The sequence below is a fragment of the Komagataella phaffii genome, chromosome 2 (genome assembly GCF_000027005.1).
Source record: "Komagataella phaffii GS115 chromosome 2, complete sequence".
NCBI classification, from domain to species: domain Eukaryota; kingdom Fungi; phylum Ascomycota; class Pichiomycetes; order Pichiales; family Pichiaceae; genus Komagataella; species Komagataella phaffii.
In genome coordinates this window covers 98,335-123,493 of record NC_012964.1, presented here as the reverse complement: position 1 = coordinate 123,493, position 25,159 = coordinate 98,335, and the positions used below count along the sequence as shown (strand labels likewise).

The window sequence follows — 25,159 nt, the reverse complement described above, 5'->3', positions numbered from 1 at the left end:
CTCTTTCACATGAAATAGATGTAAATCCCTACACCACATCATTATCTGGTTCCCAAAGATAATAGCGATGTCAGTATTCCCCATCCCCTTGATAAAGTTTAGTCCAGTCAATTATGACCCTGGCCTATTTGGTTCAAGAGCTAGGAACTCTCAGTCATGATTCGAAAAGGAAATATCCCGAGCTGAAAGAAGCAGCAGATGCATCTATAGATATGATAAGATCTTTCAAACAAAGGGTCCCCATCCAAGAGCTTGTGAAGTTTGAGTCCTTCGTTGACCCTTTTCTATTATCTATACAAACAAGGTCCCTCAAATTGGTAAATACTGGACTTGCTTGTTTACAAAAGCTAATAATAGAGAGCGCAATTGCTGATACAAAACTTGAGTCACTGGTAAATTCACTACTGGTTTGTTCCCAGTTCAAAAGTGACGATGTTCATTTAAAAATCCTTCAATTGCTGTCATTATTATTACAGAGCTACCCAATCCGTTTGAAGAATGAATTGCTATCAAAGTTCTTGTTTGTCTGCTCCAATTTGTATACACAAAGCAAAAGTCCAGCTATCATCAATACTGCCAGTGCCACATATCTACAACTGTTGACTGGCGTATTCGATAAAATTAAAATAGAGGACAGCAAAATATCCCCAGATGATCCAGTTTACACAGTTTCCTTGGATGACAATAAAACTATCGAAGTTCGCCAATGTGCCTATGATTCCCAAAGAATACTTCTTGATTTGATCAATTTGATACAACATCAAAAGCCTATATTTTTGAAAACAAACTCGATCAGTGAAGAGTTTGGCCTTGAACTTTTAGAAACCATATTAAAAGACAATAGTGAGCTGTTCAATGAGCATTTAGAGCTGGAGTATCTTCTGCGAATAAAGATTTCTCCACTCATATTGGATTACCTAACCTCATCTGATGAGTTTCCAATAATGGTAAGAGTAGCTCGCATCATTCAACTAATGCTTTTGCAGCATTTCACAACACTGAAGAATGAATCGAAGCCAATATTATCCACCCTTACTTTTCAACTCACAAAAGATTCAAACTCACCGTTCTGGAAAAAGGTTTTGAGTTTGGAGATATATCTTTCTATTGTTAAAGATTTTACTCTTGTGCAACAAATTCACAAGACATACGATTCTCAGCTAGATAGTAATGAGAAAACCGTTTTCAAGAGCTTTTTCGATGTTTGTTTTGAGATCGTTGTTCTCAATAAGTCGTTATTAAATACCGGTGATACCATTCTGCCCAAATTTATATCTAGAGAATATCAAAAACCGGCTGATTTTGCAGGTCTGACGGTGGCCAAGTCTTCTTCAAAAGTTCTATTCATTGACTACCTAGATAAGTTGGAACCTCCACAAACTTCGTCCACATATATGCTGTACCTCATACTTCAAACGTTGACTTCGATGTGTGATAGCCTTTCCAAGGCTGTCATTGGACTAGATAAAAACTCTAGTTCATACATCGAAATTAAAGATTTGGTGTCAAATAACTGGGTGCTTTGGAAAGATATGGCAACCGTGTTTCTGTATTCTTCCTTGTGTGAAACTCTTTTTAATGGATTGACAAAATCGCTGCAAAAATTGACGCTGACTGTGAGCTTTTTGGACCTCAAGGATGCTAGAAAAAAACTCTTGTTTCTTATTTGCAAATCAATCACAAATCTGACCGGAAGCTCAGGTTTTAGATCAAAATCATTAGGCGAGAGTATAGTTGGGACTATCTCAACAACGATTCAAACTTTGTCGCAGCAACCAGTATCCAATGTATCAACCAGTATCCAGCCTTATAGTCGTTCATTCAACTCACGTATGGCTGTGTTGTTTCGAATGCTCATAAACTTGGTGATTAGTCTTGGCAATCTACTTGATGGCTCAGAGTGGATTTTGATTTTTAAAACTATTCAATGGTTGGATTACTTTCTGAATGGGGCATCCTCTGATAAGCTTTTGCCGCAAGATAAACCTTCTGCTGATTTGATTTCTTCCCAAGAGATCTTATCTATTCAAGATTCGATTGTTAAATTGGAAGACTCCGTTTCCGGATACAATTCTACTACATTGAGTTTAATAATAGAATCATTTGTGACTTTGACTACAGAGTTACTTCTGGAAGAGGGTGGCTCCAAAGTACCATTTGAAGAAAACGATGATTTAACTTTGAGGACATCAAGCTATAATAAGCTATTTTTTGTTGGAAAGCTTACAAATATCCTTCAAAACAATACCATACAACTACTTGCAACTGCCAATGGCGTTTGGGATTACACTTTGGAATTTTACAAGAGTATTATTCAACAAAGAACATTGGATGATCAGACTCGCTTTTTGATCACTGATTCTTTTGATTCTGTCGTGAAGAAAATAGCTGCTGACGGGTTCACAAATGATGAGATCAGGAATACCGAACACGTTGTGCTGAATTCACTCAATAAAATAGACACTAGCTTATCAAACCTTCCAACTTCTAAAGAACTTTTGATAGTTAATTGTGAAACAGATATTAGACTACGAGTATTGAAAACTTTGAGCACCGTGCTGAACAGATACGGAAGCAACTTCGCTGAATCTTGGAGTTTAGTATACACACTCCTTGATGCCCCGTTCCAATTAATCGAAAAAACAGTATTAGAAGATCCAATCTTATTAAAAGATCCTCAATTGAGAATCAATGTTGGCCAACTCCTAGAATCTAATTTTGAAACTGTCAAATTGCTTCTAGACGAATTCCTCACATCACTGCCGAAGAAACAGTTGAAACCATTAATTGATATTTTATGCAAATTTTTTTACCAGACACTTGATTTAAATATATCACTAAACTCCTTAAGTTACTTTTGGCTGATTAGTGACTCTTTGAAAAACTCATTCAATGCCACAAAAGATTCCAGTTATGTTGGTGAAAATTTGGATTTGGTACTGAATGACAAAGAGGACCTAACTACGCTCATCAATTCACCTTCGACCGACCCAGCACTTATAGATCACTTGATATGGATTTGCCTTATAATATCCCTAAACAAGGCTGCTTCAGATCCAAGGGCTCAGGTTCGCAATGGTGCAATATCTACATGTTTCTCAATTATTGATTCTCATGGTTCCTTACTTGGATGCTGGAAGTTGATCTATAGGCTAGTGATTGAGAAGGAATTTTATACCATTGACTACTCCGATAGTTTAGATTCCGATCACTTGGAAAGTATAACCCTAATATTGCGAGGTTTATGCTCCTTGTACAGCAGTCAATTCTTAAGCTTTGACTCTTCCGATTCGAAGAACACTAAGAGTTTACTATTATTTTGGGAGGGACTCTTTGGGTATTTCGAAAAACTTTTAAAGCTTAACTGGCTAGATCTGGAGTATCAAATCTTCAAGCAATTTCAAGAGCTATCAAAGCAAGGTTTGGAGCACGAGATCCCAACGGAACTTAAAGAGTTATTTTACTCGTTTTGGTCTACTTACCAGATTCTGTATCAAGTGAACCCTTTAGCTCAAGATACGCTTGTAGTGTATTTTGAGTCGTTTGATAGTATCTATAAGATGGTGAGCCCGATCCAAGATGTCCAAAAAATGGAAAGAATACTTGCCATTTTGAACACTGCTATCCGTTACCCCATATTACCATCTACTAGATCATCCGATTCTATTAAGAGCACTAAACTTCAAGAGACAGTTCTCAATATTCTTGGCTATATGGAGTTTGATGATTACCATTACAAGTCTATGCTTATTCAGCAGTTAGCAAATATTTCCATGCTTCCATTAGCACCTAAGTCGGCTATTGAACAGAAGTTCATCAAGAAAGTTCAAGATTCTGGCTTTCAAGTTCCTACTTACATTCATTTCAGTCATAAGGCAATAATCGTGCTTGAAAATAAGCTGGCCGACTTAAGTCCCGCTAAGGTGCTAGATCTTGGAAGCTTCACCGAAAGGCTGTTTGAACAACTGTTAACTATTGTACAGGAACGATCAGTAGGATTAGAAGAAACGGAACAGGAATTGTGGATGATTGCCTCCAGAATCTTGGTTGATCTATCTCAAAAACTGCTGCAGTCATACGACAGTTCCCTTGAATATCTTTCGATGCTGTTTATTAGATTAACTGATACCATTCTGTCTTACTATGGAAAAAACTCGCTCTATGAACGCTTTGACATCGTTCAATATGACAAGTTGTATGCATGCTTAATACCACCACTCACTGAGATGCCCAAAAGTGTGCAAGTTGAATTTGCTCACTCCATCTGGAAAAATTCGTTTCTTTATGAGTTCGATGATACTGAAACGGCATTAATTGGCCTTGATGAACTGAAAGATATTCCAGCTCAACAGAGTTTATGCTCCAGGTTACTCAGTTTCCCGTTTGATACAATTGCCAATACCACAAGCCCTATACAGACACATCCAAGAAAGAATCTTAGTTTGAGATGTTTGAATGATTTGATCGATCTTTGCAGTGATCCACAATTTCAAAAAGTTGTGACACCATTTTTTATCTCCAGAACAGCTATCGCTTTACACAGAGTTATTGTTTGCAAGTCTTTATTAGACAGAAGACCTCTTCCCAGATTACAGCACTTAGAAATTGAAACAATCATAAATGGCATCTCTTCGTTAGTTCAGAAAAATGGTGATAGAAACATTCAAGATCAGATCCACGAGTTGAAGCCATTATTTCTACGATACGTACCATTCACAGACGAAAGAGATTTACAGAAAGTGTTGAGTTTGAGTGAATAAATATTTTCAATGCATTGATGATCCTTATATATTTCATTTGTTCTTCTATTTTAAGTAATTTTGTGAACTGGAACTCTCAGCTTCCTCCTGGGCATTCACATACACATCGGAATCCTTCTCAAAATCGTGATTTATATTGGCTGGATCCCAAGCAGCAGATGGAACTGGCAGTTCACTTCCTCTGTGATTTAGGTTTGGACTGTTTGAACGCCTACGATCTCTTTCAAATTCTCTCCAACGTTTCTGGATAATATGTGAACCATCAAATAATCCCTCGATTTCTCCATGTGCATCTTTGATTTCATGTGATGTTACTCTGGTTTCACCCCAACTGAAGTCATCAAACTTCCAGTAGGCATATGATGGGAGAACGAAATTCCAAATTGGGAGAGCGACCAAATAAACGAGTAGCCATAAAATATACGACCATGAAGACACTGTGACAACGATTAATAAACCTGGAAGACCAAAAATGATACCAAGTAATACTAGTGACAGAATGGGTGTTGGATGAGAAACAATGGCAAAAATGATCACGTAAACAGTGAAACAAATAGCAGCTGGCAATACTAAAGTACCCACAAGCTCAATACCTATAACAAACTGCATCGAAAAGCAGAACGTTCCACATAAATCATTGACTAAGAACAACTCAAACAAGTTGTGTACCGTTGAATTGATCCAACGACGTCTTTGGGATAGGAGCACTTTAAACCTCTCCGGAACAATAGTTTTACAAGCAGCTTTTGGAACAAATATCTGCTTTCTCTTAGGGAAAGTTTGAAGCATCAACGAAGAAAGATATCTATCCTCTCCCAGCAACAGTAAATTTTTCTTGTGCAGAGTGTCCAGAACATTGTCACTGTATCTTTCTACAATGTCGGGGTTAGCAAGAATGGGAACCCAGTAGCCGTCACGGCCTTTGGGCGTTTTGATGCGATACATGCAAAAACAACCAGGTAAGCAGGTAACGCTACCAAAACAGCTTTCAAACGCCTTTGCTTGGTGATGCGAAATGTAGTACTCAAAAACTTGAATTGCAGTCACCCAGGATTGTCTCTTGTTGGCAATCTTCGTTTCTCCACATAGACCCATCACTGTTGGATCCTTCACCATTTCTGCAACCATATGTGTTAAGGAGTCTGGATACACCTTGGTGTCAGCATCAACCATTAACACAATCTCATACATTTCAGTCATTAACCCTGTGATTGAAAAAATTGATTTTAACATCTCGTTTTCCAGTTGGGTCATTCTTTCGTCAAACATGACCTTCTGGAGGAAAGACATCAATATAATTTGGGAGTCACGTTTACCTCTGTTACCTGGTTTGGCAGCTCCAGTTTCAGCAGGAGTACCACATTTAACAATAGTTACGACAGGAACACGTTGCTGTTTTTCAGGAGGTAGATTGGAGTCTTTATAATTGTAAAACCCAGCATAGACTTTGGCCATGTTGTGTCTTTTAGAGCCTTGGGCGACAGAAACATAGGAAAATGGTTGCACATCATCTGGTGGTGTCACAAAATCTGTCATTAGGTCAAGAGCAATCTCAGGAGTAGTCTTGTCGTTACCAGCACCTTTGATCATACCATCACAGATAACTAAAATAAGTTTATGAGAGTTAGGGTAGTCGGTAGTGGCAATCGATTCAATTGTAGTTCTGAGCCCATCTTCATCCTCAGAGTAGCAGGTAATTAGAGTAATAACATGGGCCAAGGGATACCCATATGGCTGGTACTCAACTGGAGGCTGGGGTGCAACATCAGGATGAATCAGATCAGCGGATAACGACTGTATATAGAACCCATCATTAGCATCAAAAGGGTTATGGTAATCGCTTCCCAACAATAGTGATTGCCTGGAAGCATTGGTATTCAACATAACAGATGACCTGTTTCTCACATGTGATCGCCTGTCCTTTGAGGCCCGAAGCATTTTTGTGGTTTGAAGAGTCATAGTTGTCATGGGGTATTTTGCAGAACTTGCCAAAGTTCCAACTGAGTTAACGTAATCAAAGCCGTCCAACTGCGTCGCCATAGAGTATCTTGAAGCCCTGTTAAAAAGCTTCGAGACTCTATTTCCTTTCGACTGGTTGCGATAATCAAAACGTTGAAATGGCTGAACAGAAGCAACGGGGGCCTGCTTGTTAATATCGTCGGCCCAATCTTCGATATCTCTCTCACGTTCATTCATTTCTTTGGTAGAAGATGTAGTGGCACCCTGTCTCCTAGAGATAACCCATTTAAAGTAGCAGGCACATAAAAACTTCGAAATAACCACAGATAAAATGAAAATCAAAGAGACATAAAGAACAATATCCGAAGCAATGCAGCCAATTGTCTCAGAGTCTATTACACCAACCTTGATAGTTTCTACTAAACATCGTGCAGCCTTCCTTTCAGAAGAAGAAGATAGTAAGATAGATATATCATGACCCCTCATTTGCTCGTCTGTGCGAAGACGATCAAATAACTCTGGATAGTTCAAGTTATCAGAATCAATCCAAGAGATAAGATCTAAATCTAAAACATCACCCGAAAAAACAACCAAATTTCTGGACGAATTTCTTATGTCATTCCATGTGAAGTAGACATCACCTGTAACATCTAAAGAGTAGAAAGCATCTCTAGCTGTTGTGGATGTGTGACATCCCCAGCCATTATAGTATTCAGAGGCGGTGAAATTGGGAGACGACGATCCATCTTGGGCAAACAATTTGCAGGGCATGTACCAAGCAACTTCGTCTCCGTCAAAAGGAATTTCACTATCCTCTTTTGGAGTAATAAGACCCTTACAGTTTCCATTCACGTTCTGAAAAAGAAAAGAAGCATCCTTGCCACCAGCATTGATAGGGGGGTATAGAATATTGGTTCCTGCATCAATACCAGCAGCAGCGGGATGAGAAGAGGCGGTGAGATCGTAGGCTCTTCCGTTGATAATAAGATAACCGGTGGAGACGCTATTGTTCTCGATTCTTGTTCTAGTATTGGAGCAGACAGTTCTGGAGAACCCAAAAGTAAGATAGGCAACAAATGTACCGATGTATAAGATGATCGAGATCAACCCCATTTTTTCTCTCCAGGCAAATTGTCTTTCTTTCGTTTTGAAGCCAAACAACCTTAGTAAAGGAGATGGGGCCCAGAAAGTGATGATGGTACAATAAATGGGCCAAAACTCGTACTTGGAGCTGCTTTTAGACTTGATAACTTTAGAGGCGAGTTTATTTGAGCGTATAGTGTTATTCCTGTGTAGGGATTGTTCGTCGTTTAACCCTTGTATTTCTGTTCCTCGAGGATCCACTTGAGTAGAGTCATCTTCGAAGTCATGCATTATTTGGCCTTTACTATTCAAGTCGTCAAGCGGAATGGAACGACCTCTTGCGGATGCACTTCTAGATAGAGAATCCCAACGGGTTGGGTCCAATCCGGTGTCAAAAGATTGCACCTTTATGTGATCGGATTCCTGAGCGACCACATTGGCATAATGATAATGCGGATTATGTGGATCATTCCTGGCTCTATCATGTCTTACCAGGGACCTCTTTCTGTTGAGATCACCAGATTCCACATCGAACTCTTGGTAATTATCGGATGAGAAAGAATTTTTCATAGTGAGTGATTATTTCAAGGCACCTTCTGCGATAATCTTGAAGAGAACGAGTCTTTGAAGCGAATGGAGTGAAGGTTCCCTTAACTCAGCAAGAAACTACCAAAATGTGGTCTGGAAGCAGGGAAGAATGAAAGGTCCGTGCCAGGTTGCGAAAACAGCAAAAATTACGAGTCTATTTATTTGTGTTTTGAATTTCCCAATCAAGGGTCGAGGCCCTAAGGAAAAAAAATTGAGCTGAAGGGATCAGTTGGGGAACGTGAGAGGGGCGCAGGAAGATTGCTAAAGAAGACGCGATCCTTCAAGACCCTCCTAACTCCGTCTCCCCCGCCCAGCGGGTCTCCCTCCATGCTTCTGGAAGGGAAGAGGAAAAAGGGATGACGTAGAGATCTATTTTTATCATCATAAGAACTTTCTTTTTTTTTTGTTTCACACAGGTGGAACCAGCTTATTTAATCGATTTATTTGATCTTATTTGTATAGGGCAGTTTCTTTTCATATTTTTCAACCATTTTCAGCCTTCTGGCCTTAAAACATATGGAGCTGGAAAAGAAAAGTTGGCAACTCTGAAGTGGGGACTAACAATAGATGATCTTGAAGGAAGTTTCATGAAGGATATGGACAGTTGAAGAGGTTCGTTGTTGTCTGTTGCCCTTATTGGGTGACTGCTGGGAGCGAATATTGATGAATTGAACCACTGATGGTGTGTTTATTAACGATAATCAACCATTGATGGATGATGATGCAAAATATTGAGCTCATGATGGAAGACCCTGCGATCAACATTGCTCGGTTGTGTGGTTGCTTATTTCAGGCTGTTCATTTGCCAGATCAGATGGACTGTTATAGGAGCCGTCGATGTATCTTTGTCTCCACTTCTTCAACCTCCAAGAAATCTCAATAGTATCTCGACGTCTATTGACCTTGACTGAGAGCATGTTTTTCTGTTCGTAGTATGGAAAACTAACACAGATCGGAATCGTGAAAGTGGGCCTCTTTTCTGCTGCATACTCTGTTATTGAACAGTGAGTGCTCGATGAAGTGTCCACAGAAAATAAGCTTGGAAACTCCACGTCACTTTCCGGTGACAAAGAACCCATGGAGGTTGAAAAAAACTTTTCAAACTCAAATGACCGATTTCAGAGTAAGAATGGTGTGTGAAGATTATTATATATATACAGTACATTCCCGTGCTCACACCATCACATCTCGCCTATGTGAAATCTTGATTTCGCCCGCATAATTGAGATGCAAAAATAGCCCGAAAAGGAAACTTCTCTTGTTAACTCTCACCTCCCTCAGCATCTACGTGCATACTTTGACCGGGTAATGGCTCCCCGCTGCCATGCTAACCTTCCACAAAAAACTACAGTGAAATTGTCGTGCGCAGGCGAAAAGGAGAAGATTTCCCAAGCACGGGATCGGTACAGCTGATCTTTCTCGATGAGCTTAAATAAAATGTCGCGCGATCGGTATGGTCGGGTAAAGTTTAGTTAGCACAAAAATATACGCAAACTTTCAAAAGCAAGAATGACTTAAATACGTCTTTTTGATCCCCAATTAACACCAAAGCCTGATCATGTCAGATTTATCAAATCTCACGTTTGACTTTTTGCTTTATGAGGTAACGCCGGTGGTGATCTCCCTATCCACGTTGATTCCGTTCTTGATTATTCACGGCTTGATCCTTTGCGATTTCATAGGAGAGTCCAACGATAAAGCAGAGAGATTATTCTCTCTAATCATAAACAGCTATCCATCTTTGACACTTTACGTTTTGGAAATCTTGAATCTAGCCTTCCCTCTCATGATATTTGTCAAAAGCCGTTTATTTAATCTGGACATCTCAGCTTCATTGAATAATTACACCAAACATATACCCGCAAAGTACATCCAGATAACTGTTGTGGCCATTCAAGTGTGGAGGATATTGCAGGTTCTGTTTGCGCCCTCCCAAATCCTTTTCAAAGGGCAATCCGATAACAACTTTGTACCAGTCGTGATCTTTTTAGTGTTCATCTACAACATAAGGACCTCTGCTGTTCAGTCAGATGAGGCTGTAGAGTCAAAATTGGAGGAATATGGTTATCAAGAGCAGGAAAACTCCATGATTTCTTTGCAGAAATACTGTCTAGCGGTAGCTATTACCTTCAATGAAAGGTTGCTATCGCTGAACTCCTTAATATCATTTGTTCAGCTAGCCACTGGTAACTTATCGTCAAACATTGAAATACTATATTTTCAATACAGAGATATTTCGCCCATCATCAGTTCACATCCTCTCTTTAACTCTTTATTTGAAGGATTATTTCACATTTACCAACTTGGTATGCTCTCATCTATTTTGCTAGCAACCTGCACGATAGAGACAAACTCATATTTGAGTATGAAAAAGTTCAAGCACACATTCTGGATTGTTGTTAGTTTGATATTGATTATAGAAAAGGACTTCCTATTCATCGCCTTGATGGATAAGTTAGAAGACTAATTCAGAATCATTGTTGTCCCTTTCCCTTTTCCTACTGGGTGCTTTGATAGAGTCAAACTGATATCGGTGTATCAATTTATGTTGTGCTTCTGGGAAGGTCGCCATAGTCGTTGTTTCTTTCTCTTTATCAAGAGAAACGATCTCACCATACTTGCTGTCAAAACTAATAATATCCCCAATTTCCAGCGAGTCAAAGGTCGTAACAGCTTCCCCTTTATGTAGTTCACAATAAATTTTACATCGATCTATCGACACATTGGAATTCAATGAGCAGAGTACATGATAACAATTGGTGCAATCTTGAAAACTGCAGGAAACACAATATCCTCCCTCTCCGCAATAATTACAGATGGAGAGCTTAGTATTGTCAATCATTGAAAAGTATTTTGTAATGAGATCGCCATCTACTTCAAGACCAGGTATTAGTTTACCACATATTCTATGCGCTTTAGAATTCGTTCCCAATATGAGTAGTTTATCGAAAGACTCTTGAAAAATATTCTTCTGCATCAAAGTTGGGCATAGTATACATTTTGAAACGGACTCCATTAATTTTCTAACATCAATTCCAACACTGTCATCGATACATTCACATTTCTTTGCCCGTAACCCAATAGGTAGCCACTCCTCTATTGCAAAATTAACACTTTCAGCTAAATTGTATCCTAAATTAAATCCCGAATGGTATCCGTAGGGATAAGTGATAATGAACTCCTTTTCCCGATGCACTATTTCATTAACTGTGATTCCGTTGGAGCGGATGTATTTTGGATCGACCAAAAACGTCTTATGACGCAAAAACTCGGGGCAATGTTTGGCGTCATCTGGATAGGTGTTTGACATTAGCTGATAAAATTCTCTATGCTGGTCCTGAGGAATTGAATACCACTTTTTCGGAGCACCAAAATGAATATAGTTGATAGAATGCAGATCTTGATCCTCTAGGTGCCAGGAGAAGGTCGCCTTCCATAAACCAGCGTACAGATAAGAATCGTTCACTCCTGGAATTTTCTCTGGTAAGTAGTCTAACAAGTTTGGTAAAGATGATACATTCCACGTTTTTAAGTTCTTTGGAAATAATGAGCCCAGTGAGTCTGCTGCATACAATGGAGCACTAAATTTGAGACTCTTCCAATATTGTGATTCCAAAAACTCAATGTAATCCGGTTCGTATATTGAAGTATCAATTTTTGCGGTAAATTCTCCTTCCTTTTCTTTTGGTATCGGACCATCTTTAGAGTTGAAAGTATCACTCTTCGCTCCTCGTGGACGTGGAAGACTATACTTCAACTGATCGTGCAATTTCTTCCATTGAGGTAATGTATAAGTTCTGTGTTTCTCGACGTTATCAATACTAAAGCAAGATTTGTTACTCATAAGAGAAACTTGCTGTTCGATTGGATTTTTTAGTTTCACGTTCAGTAGATCCTCCTGAGTCAGATAATCTGGGGAATCATGTAAACTGTCAATCCAATCGCTGGGTGGGATAACTTTGATGATTCCCGACTGCATTCCATAGGGATGAACAGCCTTGTTAAAAGCATAAAAGTCCTCAAATTGGTCGGTAGAAGGCTTGAAAACCGGAATCCCTTGCTCGTAATGGTCAGGTTTGATAGCCCTAGTCATGGCTGGTGTGATAAGTCGCTGTGTCAAAAGAAATGGTTTGTGAAGGGGAGGAGTCGCGAAGGGGTTCAGTTATTTGAAAGAACCTCGCGCAACTAAGATCAACATTTTCCATCTCTCACAGCTAACTCATGTGTTAGGTCGGTTGTCTATCAATGCAAATAGACTTAACCAGAGTTTCTAAAAGACCCAGACTCTCTAAAAGGCCGAAGAGTGATAGTAGCCCTTGGATAGAAAAGTATGCTCCCAGAAAAATAGAGAGTATTGCAGTGAATCCTCAAAAAATCAAACAGGTCCAGTCCGCACTTAGCCAATGTTTACAGGGACTCATTAAAATAATATTCTTGGTGGGGCCAACTGGAACTGGCAAAAGCACAGTGGCTAGAGCAGTTAGTAGGCTACTTCTCAATGAAGTGTTTGGAAAGAATGAAGGACTGGATAGGGTTTTGGACTATGAAAGTGGCAAAGGCTCAGAGCATTTTGCCAAGTTTCTTCAAGAGTGTTTAATATTAACACATACGAAGACTGCCAAAAGCATTATAGTAGATGATTTACCTAATTTGAGTAATGACGTCACCAGAGAGAAGACAAGTTCTGCCCTACTTCGTTGGCTCGACTACAGAGGTTTAACTCCTCCTCTGATAATATGTGTTTCAGAGAACAGCCAAGGAGAAGAGGCAAATCAGTATGTTGAAAAGATGTTTGATAAGCAAGTTTTGAATCACAGCAAGGTAGTAAGAATAAATTTCAACAAAGTAACACAGAAAATTTTAGAAAAAGTATTAAAGAACATATTGAGGAACGAGGGAGCCCAATGCAAAGATTTGCAATCATTCAGCTCTATGGGCGACATATCTAGTGCTATTAACGGCATGGAACAAAACGTGAAGCATGGATTCAGCGATGTAAAGGATGATGACATAGGTCTGTTTGATGCCATTGGAAAAGTTCTATATGGTAGTCGAAACAGTAGAATGAGGGAGCTTATAGCGGATCAATATAAGTACATTTGGAGTCGATTCAATTTATGTTTGCTAGAGAATTACACCAATGTAAAATGGTTTCATTCACGTATGGATAACAAAAAGTGGGAGGCTCTAGAGAGTATTGTCGACTGCTTATCGCACTCGGATCTTTTGAAAGACGTCTATCTGCCAGTCTTCAAACTGAGATATGAAATGGACAAGTTGGAAAAACTTGGCAATGTTGATTCGGGAGCAAAACACAAAATTAACTATTTCAGTAAACTGCCCAAGAAAGAAATCACCGTTAAATTTGATCAATACAAGTATTATGAGGATTTACTGGCAAAACGAAGGAAGAATTACAATTCGGCCTCACTAAGTAAAGGTACCACTGACGAGAGTGAAATAGAATCCATCGAAGATAGTGAAATGACTACTGATGACGAACTAGATAACATGGAATTATGAACATCAAAAAGGAAAAAGACTAGAAAAAAACCAACATTGGAATTGCAGTGACAAAATAATGAGAATTGTACAATGATATTGATAGCTATATGGTGTTCTCAAAGAATTTGGGGTCTTCTTGTAAGTTCTCTTTTATAATATCTAAACCACCTTGAAACTCACCATTAATATACAATTGGGGGAAAGTAGGCCAGTCACTAAACTTCTTTAGACCTTGTCTAACTGAATCATCTTTCAGAATGTCAAAGAACCCAAATCTGACCTGATGCTCTCTTAATATGGCAACTACTTGTCTGGAGAACCCGCATTGAGGGGAAGCAGGCGTTCCCTTCATGAAAAGCATTACTGGTGCGGCACTTGTCAACTTAGACAGACGCAAATTCAGCTGTTCTTCTGTCTCGTCTCCGGGTGCAGTTGAATTGTGTTGCTCGTTTCTTTGAGAGTCTTCTCCGGTGCTCTTGCCGTTGGTTAGCTCATTCAAGGATGTGACAAATTCCTTGGGGTCGGCGCCACTCATCTCCTTCAATATAGTGTTATCTCTGATCAAAGCGAAAAAAGGAACTGCACTAACATCAAACATCTCGCTGAGTTCACTGTGGTTATCAGCATTGATAGAAATGAACGAAACTTCAGGGTGTTGTTGTGATAGGGTCTGATATACAGTGTTCATCTGGATACAGGGAGGAGCCCATTGGGTGTGGAAATATAACGCCAGCAGCTTGTCCTTTGGAACATCGGTCACCTGGGTGAAATGCTCTTTCGATGTGATTTCAATAACTGACATGTCTTTAATAATCAAGAATAGAGCAAAACGTTAGTGAGTCAAGCGGTGATCAGGCAGTTTTCTTTGATTAAGCTAAAAATTCTTGGTAATCTTGAGAACTTTAAAAGGCGCGAAGTTGACTATTGATTACACCATTTTACGTAACCACTACCTATGACGTTTGATTGGATGGAGATGGGAAACCGGTAAGGGGCGACCAAGTCAGGTTCAATTTGCAATCAATGTGAAGGGATGATCGAAACCGCAACTCAGGATCGTTTCTGAAAATCCCTCAGAAGTTTGACAGAACCCATATTTACAAGTTGGAGGAAAGGATTCTCTTGGGGAAATGTCAGATTGTAGTGACTGATCAGGGTTAACAGGTTCAGTTCTTTTCGGAAGTAGCCTCCACTATTTCCGCTTCTATAGGTTTCCTTTTTTCTAGTGGTTGCACATCTCTGTATTTCAGGGAAAATTTAACCGGCTTGTCGTCTTTAGGTGGTTTATAAGATACTAGTTTGTAGTTTTCGTTCAAGTATTTCATTCCCCAGTACAAGCCAAATCCGGTACCAAGTAGAAGCACCACAGTTCTTTGGGTAGTTGAGGGTCCTTTTGGTTTAACCATCGTTTCTAATTGATAGGCAAAATCTTCGAATGCCCTTGGCGATAAAGGGGAGGTATGCTTGACATTTCCTAGAAGGCTCGCGCAAACTTCGAACGAGGAAAATGATGTTCTTTAACAATCACAGGATTTGCAGAAGTGGTAACCATAACTAGCGACTATGTCCTTTGGTATCCCACGCTATGAACCCATATCAGCACTTTAGTAATCTTCCCTCACTAATTGCTTTCCAATTACCTTTCCTCAATCTGGTACTGTTCTCCGTCTCTCTCGCCGTTCAAAGAACATCCGTTCAAATCTCCTCCTAGAAACGACTCGCGAAGCACGTCATTGATTCAAAAGGGCCATCTATCCTTTATCTTACCTCTTCGCCTCCCCAATCATGTCTCAACTTCCCAAACGAATCATTAAAGAATCCCAGAGATTGATTTCTGATCCGGTTCCGGGAATCACCGCTGTTCCCCACGAGGATAATTTACGCTACTTCCAAGTCACTATTCAAGGCCCCAAGGAATCTCCGTATCAAGACGGCTTGTTTAAACTTGAGTTGTACTTACCTGATGACTATCCGATGGTTGCTCCAAAAGTCAGGTTTCTAACCAAAATATATCATCCAAATATAGACAGATTGGGAAGAATATGCCTGGACGTGTTAAAGAAAAACTGGTCCCCTGCCTTACAAATTAGAACTATCTTGCTTTCAATCCAGGCTTTGCTCAGCGCCCCCAATCCAGACGATCCGCTGTCGAACGAGGTGGCTGAACATTGGAAAAGGGACGAACAGGATGCAATTGCTACAGCTAAAGAGTACACTAAGCTATATGCAACCGAACAATAGGGCAGATGTACGTAGTGGTTAAAGAGGGTGAATTAGTTGCATTTTACTTTACGATCTTGCGAAGTAATCAGTATAGTGGTTACTGGTTACTTATGATCTCTCTGAACGAATCATTTTCAAACACTCTTCAGTAACATGTTTATATGATAAATCATAAATTTAATACAATTTCTAATTATATAAATGGTGCCATTTAATTTCTGAGTTCCAGTGAGCGTGAATTAGGTGCGCAGACATATAATTAGTAATGATAAGAAACCCTCACTTAGTATCCTGGTTTGAGTACAAAAATATGAAACTCCGTCGTTGCTAAATTTGGAACTCTGTTCGTAAACTGTCTAGCTCTTCACGGTCACTTAAAAAGCCTCTTGGATCATCCATCCTCTATCAGCCTAGTCCCTAATCGGCTTCGGCTTTATTTTTTCTTCCGCACAAAATTCCACCGCTCGAAACGGTTTTGAACGGAACGGTAAAAGGGCTCAAGAAAAAGACACTCTGCATTTTTCAATTTAATGGTTGGAAAGAGCTCAAAAGGGGTTACTTCTCCCCAAAAATCCGCTAGGTTCGACGAGAACATGTCAAATGGTGAGTCCGAACTTGGAAGGGCTGACAGTATTCTCAAATCGCCGAATCCAATGCATTTATCCAGCTTTCACTTACCCCGAATCAATGAACGCGTTCAATTCGACCAAGAAAATGATTCCATTGAAAAAGATAAGGAGGAAGAGGAAGGCAAAATGAAGAGGATGCGATGGGGAACAACCAGACACGCGTCCGGCCGACCTAAGAGGTCCAAGTCAATTTGGCGACGAAATACCACCCGAAGAAGGGAAAAGGAAGAACCACAGGAGTCTAATCCTACCAATGTCGCCAACGATCACAGAGGCGAACAACGTAAGATATTTCACAACTTGCCTTTGGATCCTGATATGCTTGCTGAGAATGGCGATCCTCGCAACACTTACCCTAGAAACAAGATCCGAACTACCAAATACACCCCTTTGTCATTCATTCCCAAAAATATTGCATTTCAGTTCCGGAATATCGCTAACGTATACTTTTTAACCATGATTATTCTTGGAGCATTTGATATCTTTGGAGTTCCCAATCCAGCTTTAAGTGCTGTTCCATTGATTGTCATCGTCATAATAACGGCAATAAAAGATGCCATAGAAGACTCAAGAAGGACAGGGTTGGATATGGAGATCAATAATCAAATCACACACCTCTTGCATGGAATTCCCAACCCAAATGTCCTTTCAAGCAACGTTTCTTTATGGAGAAAGTTTAAAAAGGCAAACACAAAGCTTTTGTTCATAGTGCTAAGATCAGTTAAAAAATTATTCAAGAAATCGGAGATCAAACTTCCTGAAGCTGCAAATAACAGAGTATCTTTGGAGACCATGAGATCATCAATAGGTGAAGATCCCTTCAACAGTGAACTCAAACCTTTGAAGTTTTCAAGGGACTATTGGAAGGACGTCAAGGTCGGAGATATCATTAGAATCAAGAACAACGACTCAATTCCTGCAGATGTGTGTATCTTGGCCACTTCTGATGAAGATGGTGCCTGTTATGTGGAAACTAAAGATCTGGATGGTGAAACAAATCTGAAGGTTAAGAATTCTTTGAAATGTACCTCCTCTGTTGTCAGACGCCCACATGACTTGGACAAGCTCCAGTTTCATATTGATAGCGAAGGTCCGCACCATAATCTATATTCCTATCAGGGAAATTTTGTTCTTCATGATGGATACTCCTCATCCAGCGAGCCAATAACCATTAACAACTTACTTTTAAGAGGATGCTCTTTACGAAACACGAAGTGGGCAATTGGTATCGTCATTTTCACTGGTGTAGATACTAAAATCATGATAAACGCAGGAATTACACCCACCAAGAAATCTAAGATCTCCAGAGACCTGAACTATTCTGTCTTACTGAACTTCCTCTTATTGTTCATCCTATGTTTGGTTTCCGGTTTAGTGAATGGTATTTATTATACAAATGACAATACCTCCAGAACTTATTTTGAGTTTGGTACAATTGGTGGAACTCCAGCTGTTAACGGTATCATCTCCTTTTTCGTCGCAGTTATTTTGTACCAGTCGTTAGTTCCAATTTCGTTGTACGTTTCCATCGAGATAATCAAAACGGCACAAGCATTCTTCATCTATTCGGACGTCAAAATGTACTATCCACAGTTAGACTACCCATGTACCCCCAAGTCGTGGAATATTTCTGATGACTTGGGCCAAATAGAGTACATTTTCAGTGATAAAACGGGGACATTAACTCAAAATGTGATGGAGTTCAAGAAATGTACAATCAACGGAGTATCTTATGGTAGAGCATATACAGAAGCCTATGCAGGTATCCGCAAACGACAAGGTGTTGATGTGGAAGAGGAATCATCCAGGGAGAAGAAAGAGATTGAAGCTGACAGATTGGAAATGTTTGAATCCCTGCAAAAGATAAGCAAGAATCCCACTCTTTCTCTTGAAGATCTTACCTTCGTCTCAAAATTGTTTGTGGATGATTTGAAGAAAGAAGATTCCGTCCAAAAGCATTGCAATGAAAACTTCATGTTAGCCCTTGGGCTTTGTCACACAGTGGTTACAGAAGAGAATCCCAAAACAGGCAAAGTAGAATTCAAGGCACAGTCTCCCGACGAAGCTGCCCTTGTTAGCACTGCTAGCGATATGGGTTTCACGTTTGTTGATAAAACAAAGAAAGGCATGATTTTGAACGTCCAAGGAGAAGAAAGACAATATCAGATATTGAGTACTTTGGAATTCAATTCTACAAGAAAAAGAATGAGTGCGATTATAAAGATTCCACCAACTTCTCCAGACGCAAAACCTAAAGCACTCTTGATTTGCAAGGGTGCTGATTCTGTAATATATGAACGCTTATCCAAGACCCGAAATAACACCAAGATGGTAGATAGAACTGCCATCCATTTAGAGCAATTTGCTACAGAAGGATTAAGAACCCTTTGTATTGCTCAAAGGGAGCTAGAATGGGAGGAATACGAAGAATGGGCTATTAGACATGACGAGGCGGCTGCATCCATCACTGACAGAGAAGAGCGTTTAGAAGAGTGCGCTGATTCAATTGAGCGAGAGCTAGTTCTTCTTGGTGGTACAGCAATTGAAGATCGACTTCAGGACGGTGTCCCGGATGCCATTGAGCTTCTTGGTCAGGCTGGTATCAAACTTTGGGTCCTTACTGGTGATAAAGTGGAAACCGCCATCAACATTGGGTTCTCTTGTAATTTACTTGGTTCATATATGGACTTGCTAATTATCAAGACTCATGGGGAAGATGTTCATGAAGTTTTAGGAAAGGATTATTCTGACACTGATGAAAAACAGGTTGTTCAAAGGCTTATTTCTAAGTATTTGGAAGAAAATTTTGATATGCAAGGTTCTATGGAAGAACTTATGCAAGCAAGAAAAGAACACAATCCACCGTCCCCAAGGTTCGGACTTATCATTGACGGAGACGCATTAAAGATAGCTCTGCAAGATGATTGTAAAAGACAGTTTTTATTGTTATGCAAACAGTGTAAAGCTGTCTTATGTTGTCGTGTTTCTCCAGCTCAAAAAGCTGCCGTTGTCAAATTAGTCAAGGACTCTTTGAACGTTATGACATTAGCAATTGGAGACGGTTCCAATGATGTCGCAATGATTCAAGCAGCGCACGTCGGAGTAGGTATTGCCGGAGAAGAAGGAAGAGCGGCTGCTATGTCATCGGATTATGCGTTTGGACAATTCCGTTACCTTGCACGGCTTGTTTTGGTTCATGGACGATGGTCATACAAAAGACTAGCAGAGATGATACCAAGTTTCTTTTACAAGAACGTGATTTTCACACTTGCATTGTTCTGGTACGGTATCTACAACAACTTTGATGGTTCCTACCTGTTTGAGTTCACATATTTGATGTTCTACAATCTGGCGTTCACTTCGTTGCCAGTTATTTTCATGGGTATTTTTGACCAAGATGTAAGTGATGTTGTTTCTCTATTGGTGCCGCAATTATACAGCACAGGAATTCTTAGATCAGAGTGGACACAATCAAAATTCTGGTGGTATATGGGAGACGGATTCTATCAATCCGTTATATGTTTCTTTTTCCCTTATCTGATGTACTATAAGAACGGATTTGTGACCATGAATGGCCTTCAATTAGATCACAGGTACTTGATTGGTACAGTCGTTGCAACCATCTCCATTCTGGCTTGTAACATCTATATCCTGTTTCATATCAACCGATGGGATTGGCTAACCATGCTGAGTATTTTATTTTCCATTGTGGTCTTATATGCATGGACTGGTATCTGGTCATCTTCTTTAAGCTCGGGTGAATACTATAAAGCAGCTGCCAGCATGTACGGTACACTTTCTTTTTGGGTTTGTTCTTTTGTTGGTCTTGTGATTTGTCTCATACCGAGATTCACTTATGACTTTTTCCAAAAGCTCTATTTCCCCAAAGATATTGATGTTATTAGAGAATGCGTCGATCGAGGAGATTTCAGCCAATACCCTGACGATTATGATCCTACTGATCCTAACCGAAAGAAAATTTCACAATACTCTAGAGATATGCTTGCTGAACAACAGCCAACATATAAGGAGGAATTATACAAGCCAACAATGGCAGTCAATCACGAATACCGGGATTCCATAAACGGGGTTGCTGGTAAAAGAGGTAGTTTCATGAAATCCATATTTCACAAGAACAAGAATAAGAATGATGCCAACATTGCACGATACAACGCTTATGGACAATCTGCATCCTCATTACAAACTGAAGAAATTGAGATGGAGTTCACAAGTGATGATCAGGATAAAGGCGCTGCCTTAAGAATGAAGAACTCTAGACAGAGTTTTGAATCTAGGCGCAGAGGCTCATTAAACCCCGAAAGACGAGCCTCTTTGAACAATACAAGATTACAGATGATTAGGAATGGAGAGTTGGATGAGAATCCAGATACCAGCCCCAGTGCTATCCAGGGAATAAGGACCAGCATGGATCTTCCTGAATTAACTGCCGCGGAAACTCTAGTTAGTTTGACCTCCAAATGATTATTATATTATTATAACTTTTACTATTAGTTGTGTACATTAAATTATGCATATTTTTGCATCATAAAGTCATTGAATACGCATTCTCTCTTTGAAGTTTTGTAAGAAACCTTTGTCGTAGATATTATCGATATCGTGAATGCTCTCGATCTTTGATAGTCTTCCTATCATGAAATCGATATCTTTGAAGCTCTCTTCATTGTCTAACCGAAGAAAATGTAGCCTTGATTTAATCAAGTATGTGCACTGGGTATTCTTGTCCGAGTACTGGTAGAGTATCCCTTCTTCAATCAAAGCCTGGATGAACTTCCATTTTGCAGTCTCATTGGTAGTTACACCAAGATAAATATTGCGAAAATGCTCTATTGTGAAGCCAAATACCACAGGGAATAGAACTGTACAAAGAAGCAGCAAAATTTGAGCTACCTCATTATCGAACGAGACCTTCCTTAACACCCAAATCTCTCGTAAGTAGCTGGACCATGGGACTTCATCTGCTATTTGATTTTTAAGGAACTTGTAGTTCAAATATCCACCGTAGAGAAATACCCAATCCATGTCGACGAGGAATATTAGAAACCATTTATAATTATTGTAGCCAACACAGTTATTCAGCCATATGCAATGATGATCCAAGAGCAGAAAACATTGGCCGCAATGTGAACAGTGTTTTGATCTGGGAATTTTAGTCAAGTGGCATGTTGAGCAGGTAACCTTCTTGTTGTAGTATTCTGGGTTGGAAAACTTATAATCATAAAACGAATGAAAAATCAGTCCATTATATGGGAATTGAGCCAGCAATTTATCAAGATCAGTGTGAGTAGGAACTCCTGGACTGATGAAAGTTGCCAGCAAAAACGATGAAAAGTTGACAATCAATGAAGGTACAATAACTAAGATAAATTCGAGTTGAGAGTAAAGGGTGGGGTACACCTTGTTAAAAAATAATTTCAAACAATTCCACATGATCACGAAGTACATCGAAGGTATCAGCCAGCCAAGTGTCTTCCTGATTATTGGACTGGAAACCAATTTTGTGACGACTCCTCCAAGAAATCTTCGATCAGCAGCTACGAGGCCATTTCCCGAACAAGAAAGAATGAGTATCAGTGTTTGCCGTATCCTTGGAATTAGAGTACCTCTATAAGAAGGAAGGTCACCAAACAATACTATTAGTATGAAACAAAAGAGGAGGAAAATCAGGACAAGAATCGGTATGAACTGTACCATTTTCGAAAGACTTGTTGACCATAAATGTTCCAACAGAGAACTAAGCGATTTTGCAGACGTGTGATTCTGATTACATAACAAAACGAATTAACAATTAAAAACTTCTAATAGAACACTAAATAAAGACCCCAGTAAAAGGTCTTACGAACGAACATACGGAGTAAAAGCCTACTTTCTGTCACTGTCGGTCTCAACGAGATCATCAATAACTTGAATTCTGTTGTGCCTTTGTACTTGGGCAGAGATTTGACTTTGCACAACATGCAGCTCCTCAGGATGAGATTCTTGCCATTCTTTGAGTTTGTGAGAGTTTCCGCTGAGATCCCAGTAGATACCCCTAAAAGTAGTGTAAAGAGTGTGACGGCCTTCCCAGATTGGAAGCAGCAACACTAAACCAATAGTGCTGAAGACCCAGATTATTCCGACTGTGACCCAACCAGTGAAAAACTGACTGGAGAATATGTAACGTGAGCCATACATTGGCATGGGCCAAAGTATAAGGAAGGAGGATGCTGACACAAGACATGCAAATCCTGCTATTCTGGAGGATCGTTTCAACTGGGCTTCTTCGGCAGTTAATCTTTCGTCACCAGTCTTGAGAGCAATTTCTTCGGCTGCATTAGTTATTTGCGACTTTATAGGGTACATTCCAGTTTCCGCATCAATATGAACGTTTGGCTCGGTTTTTTCGATGATCTCTTCATCTTCATCCACTCTGTTAATCGACTTTAGTACTCTCCAGTCGAAATTTTGGAACCCAAAAATGAACGAGAACAGTGGGACGAAAAGAAGCGGAGACAGAAGGGCAACACAGTTACCAGTCAACATGGACATGTCTTCAAAAGTAGTATCAACAGTGACTTCTCCAAAGTTCACCTTACTGTAAACCAACCAACCAGTAATGGCCAAAGCACAGCCAAGAGGAGGCGAAAGAGTAGCCGCAACCTTATTTTGATCTTTCCAAAGGAGGGTACAAGATGCTGGAACCACAGCTGCTGAAATCAAAATACCCATCAGTTCGTACAAATATCCCATAGAAATTTCGGCATACCACAATCCGGTAGAGAATGCAGACATAATCATAGCAAATGCCATAACTGACAGATGAGATGTCACCAGCAATGTTTTACCGGAGGCTCTAGGACGTAAGTAACCCTTGAAAATATCATACGTGAAAATAGAGGAAACCGAAATTAATTCCGATGACAGGGCAGAGGTAGCAGCCATGAATACAAGCAACAAGGAAGCGACAGCTCCACCTTTTCCAAGTAGTTGAGTGGCAGCAGTTGGCAAAACCAAACCGGCTGAGACCTGTTGGGGAGTCAGTGGATCATTGAGGTCTTCAAGAGCTAAACAGGCCAAACCCATTGTAGTAGCACATAAGAACGGAATTGAAAACCAGTGAAATCCAGCCAGCACATAACCGGGCATGGCAGCAGCTGGAGAAGCTGCAATAGCTTTGTTCCAGTAACCATTATCCAAGAAGACTGTACCAAAGTTACCAGCAATGTTGATCACGAAAAAGATACCACCTCCACGAGAGCTCATGGTAAAATAGTTACCTCCGGCATTTCCTTCGACAGGGTTCAAAGCACTTCTTGCGTTGACCATCTCCCAAAGCCTTGTAGGCGAACCAATCTTATCACTGCCAGCATATGTTGTAAAGGCAAACACGAGAATAATAATCAATAGGGCTCCATTGTGAGAGTAATCCGACAGAATGGTACTTTTCAAACCACCTACAATAGTGTAGGCAACCACACTGATTGGCATCAGGAAACAGACAGCAACAGTGTGCATACCAGTCAGATCACTAATAACAGCAGAAGTTCCTGTTAGCAACATTGCTGTGACTAAGACATTGGTTGCAATAGCAAAGAACATGAACACACAGTGGGTTAGAGTGCCGTATCTAGCTTTGACAATTTCAAGATAAGTATGGCATTCAGGGGCTCTTTGTTTGGCTTTGATAGCTAAATAACTGAACAGAACAATTTGAACACAGGCACCGGCAGCGTAGAAAAAGGACCCCGAGACACCAAAGTTGTAGGCCATAGTGGAACTGGTCAAAAGTGTAGCAGCCCAGGTCCACGACGACACCACTGCACTGGCGATCAAACCTGTACCGATAGAACGACCACCAGTGTTGAACTCTTCCGATGTCATGATCTCTTTCTTGTATCTTTGCAGACCATATGTGATTCCAATCATCAGGAATGAGAAGAAGAATCCCAATCCTAGAACCACGGCATATCCCGCACCTTGTGGTAGTGGTGTTTCAATTCCTCCAGCCATTATCAGTTGAATAAGTGTCAGTGACAACCAGTCACCTTGAAGGAATTTGCGAAATATTTATACCATGATTTTCCATTAGATCTAATTATGATAGTTATCTTTTGCGCTTGGCAGTATCAGTAAGAATTCGCAGAATTTAGGCCCTTTTTTTTTTCCGTTGCGTCATGTGTGAACGCGCTTATCATCTTATCAGGCTAATATTTCATGTAAGCGTAAGTGCCAACGGATGAAAGCAATTATCCGGGGAAAACCAAAATGTTACAAAAGCCTGACTTCATTCGATTGGTCTACTTTGCCTTGGTAGGGGTTTTCAGTGCCTTTGCAAGGCCGTCTTACCATAGCTGATGGTAGTTATCTCCAAGAAATCTCTATGATGATATGGTCTCCTAACCTCAAAATTTCAGA

General features: G+C 40.0%; 12 protein-coding genes across 12 annotated transcripts; 5 read left to right on the top strand and 7 right to left on the bottom strand.

The window, feature by feature from the left end:
* Positions 1-113: 113 nt before the first annotated feature.
* PAS_chr2-1_0066 (Peripheral membrane protein with a role in endocytosis and vacuole integrity, interacts with Arl1p a) lies at positions 114-4,760 on the top strand (the record flags this gene model as incomplete). Its single annotated transcript, XM_002490902.1, has 1 exon — positions 114-4,760. One exon carries the CDS (start codon positions 114-116, stop codon positions 4,758-4,760), a length of 4,647 nt encoding a protein of 1,548 aa, XP_002490947.1.
* A 45-nt stretch (positions 4,761-4,805) lies between these two features.
* PAS_chr2-1_0065 (Chitin synthase III, catalyzes the transfer of N-acetylglucosamine (GlcNAc) to chitin) lies at positions 4,806-8,372 on the bottom strand (the record flags this gene model as incomplete). The annotated part of the gene is made up of 1 exon (XM_002490901.1): positions 4,806-8,372. One exon carries the CDS (start codon positions 8,370-8,372, stop codon positions 4,806-4,808), a length of 3,567 nt encoding a protein of 1,188 aa, XP_002490946.1.
* A 776-nt stretch (positions 8,373-9,148) lies between these two features.
* Positions 9,149-9,469, bottom strand: PAS_chr2-1_0064 (Hypothetical protein; the record flags this gene model as incomplete). Its single annotated transcript, XM_002490900.1, has 1 exon — positions 9,149-9,469. One exon carries the CDS (start codon positions 9,467-9,469, stop codon positions 9,149-9,151), a length of 321 nt encoding a protein of 106 aa, XP_002490945.1.
* A 479-nt stretch (positions 9,470-9,948) lies between these two features.
* PAS_chr2-1_0063 (Hypothetical protein) lies at positions 9,949-10,857 on the top strand (the record flags this gene model as incomplete). Its single annotated transcript, XM_002490899.1, has 1 exon — positions 9,949-10,857. One exon carries the CDS (start codon positions 9,949-9,951, stop codon positions 10,855-10,857), a length of 909 nt encoding a protein of 302 aa, XP_002490944.1.
* Positions 10,846-12,483, bottom strand: PAS_chr2-1_0062 (JmjC domain-containing histone demethylase which can specifically demethylate H3K36 tri-and dimethy; the record flags this gene model as incomplete). The annotated part of the gene is made up of 1 exon (XM_002490898.1): positions 10,846-12,483. The coding sequence occupies one exon, from the start codon at positions 12,481-12,483 to the stop codon at positions 10,846-10,848; it is 1,638 nt and encodes a 545-aa protein (XP_002490943.1).
* A 152-nt stretch (positions 12,484-12,635) lies between these two features.
* PAS_chr2-1_0061 (uncharacterized protein) lies at positions 12,636-13,913 on the top strand (the record flags this gene model as incomplete). Its single annotated transcript, XM_002490897.1, has 1 exon — positions 12,636-13,913. One exon carries the CDS (start codon positions 12,636-12,638, stop codon positions 13,911-13,913), a length of 1,278 nt encoding a protein of 425 aa, XP_002490942.1.
* Positions 13,914-13,998: 85 nt separating this feature from the next.
* Positions 13,999-14,697, bottom strand: PAS_chr2-1_0060 (Hydroperoxide and superoxide-radical responsive glutathione-dependent oxidoreductase; the record flags this gene model as incomplete). Its single annotated transcript, XM_002490896.1, has 1 exon — positions 13,999-14,697. One exon carries the CDS (start codon positions 14,695-14,697, stop codon positions 13,999-14,001), a length of 699 nt encoding a protein of 232 aa, XP_002490941.1.
* A 364-nt stretch (positions 14,698-15,061) lies between these two features.
* PAS_chr2-1_0059 (Hypothetical protein) lies at positions 15,062-15,301 on the bottom strand (the record flags this gene model as incomplete). The annotated part of the gene is made up of 1 exon (XM_002490895.1): positions 15,062-15,301. One exon carries the CDS (start codon positions 15,299-15,301, stop codon positions 15,062-15,064), a length of 240 nt encoding a protein of 79 aa, XP_002490940.1.
* A 379-nt stretch (positions 15,302-15,680) lies between these two features.
* Positions 15,681-16,136, top strand: PAS_chr2-1_0058 (Ubiquitin-conjugating enzyme involved in the error-free DNA postreplication repair pathway; the record flags this gene model as incomplete). Its single annotated transcript, XM_002490894.1, has 1 exon — positions 15,681-16,136. One exon carries the CDS (start codon positions 15,681-15,683, stop codon positions 16,134-16,136), a length of 456 nt encoding a protein of 151 aa, XP_002490939.1.
* Positions 16,137-16,648: 512 nt separating this feature from the next.
* On the top strand, positions 16,649-21,229 carry PAS_chr2-1_0057 (Aminophospholipid translocase (flippase) that localizes primarily to the plasma membrane; the record flags this gene model as incomplete). Its single annotated transcript, XM_002490893.1, has 1 exon — positions 16,649-21,229. One exon carries the CDS (start codon positions 16,649-16,651, stop codon positions 21,227-21,229), a length of 4,581 nt encoding a protein of 1,526 aa, XP_002490938.1.
* A 69-nt stretch (positions 21,230-21,298) lies between these two features.
* On the bottom strand, positions 21,299-22,459 carry PAS_chr2-1_0056 (uncharacterized protein; the record flags this gene model as incomplete). Its single annotated transcript, XM_002490892.1, has 1 exon — positions 21,299-22,459. The coding sequence occupies one exon, from the start codon at positions 22,457-22,459 to the stop codon at positions 21,299-21,301; it is 1,161 nt and encodes a 386-aa protein (XP_002490937.1).
* A 168-nt stretch (positions 22,460-22,627) lies between these two features.
* On the bottom strand, positions 22,628-24,754 carry PAS_chr2-1_0055 (uncharacterized protein; the record flags this gene model as incomplete). The annotated part of the gene is made up of 1 exon (XM_002490891.1): positions 22,628-24,754. The coding sequence occupies one exon, from the start codon at positions 24,752-24,754 to the stop codon at positions 22,628-22,630; it is 2,127 nt and encodes a 708-aa protein (XP_002490936.1).
* Between the last annotated feature and the right edge of the window lie 405 nt (positions 24,755-25,159).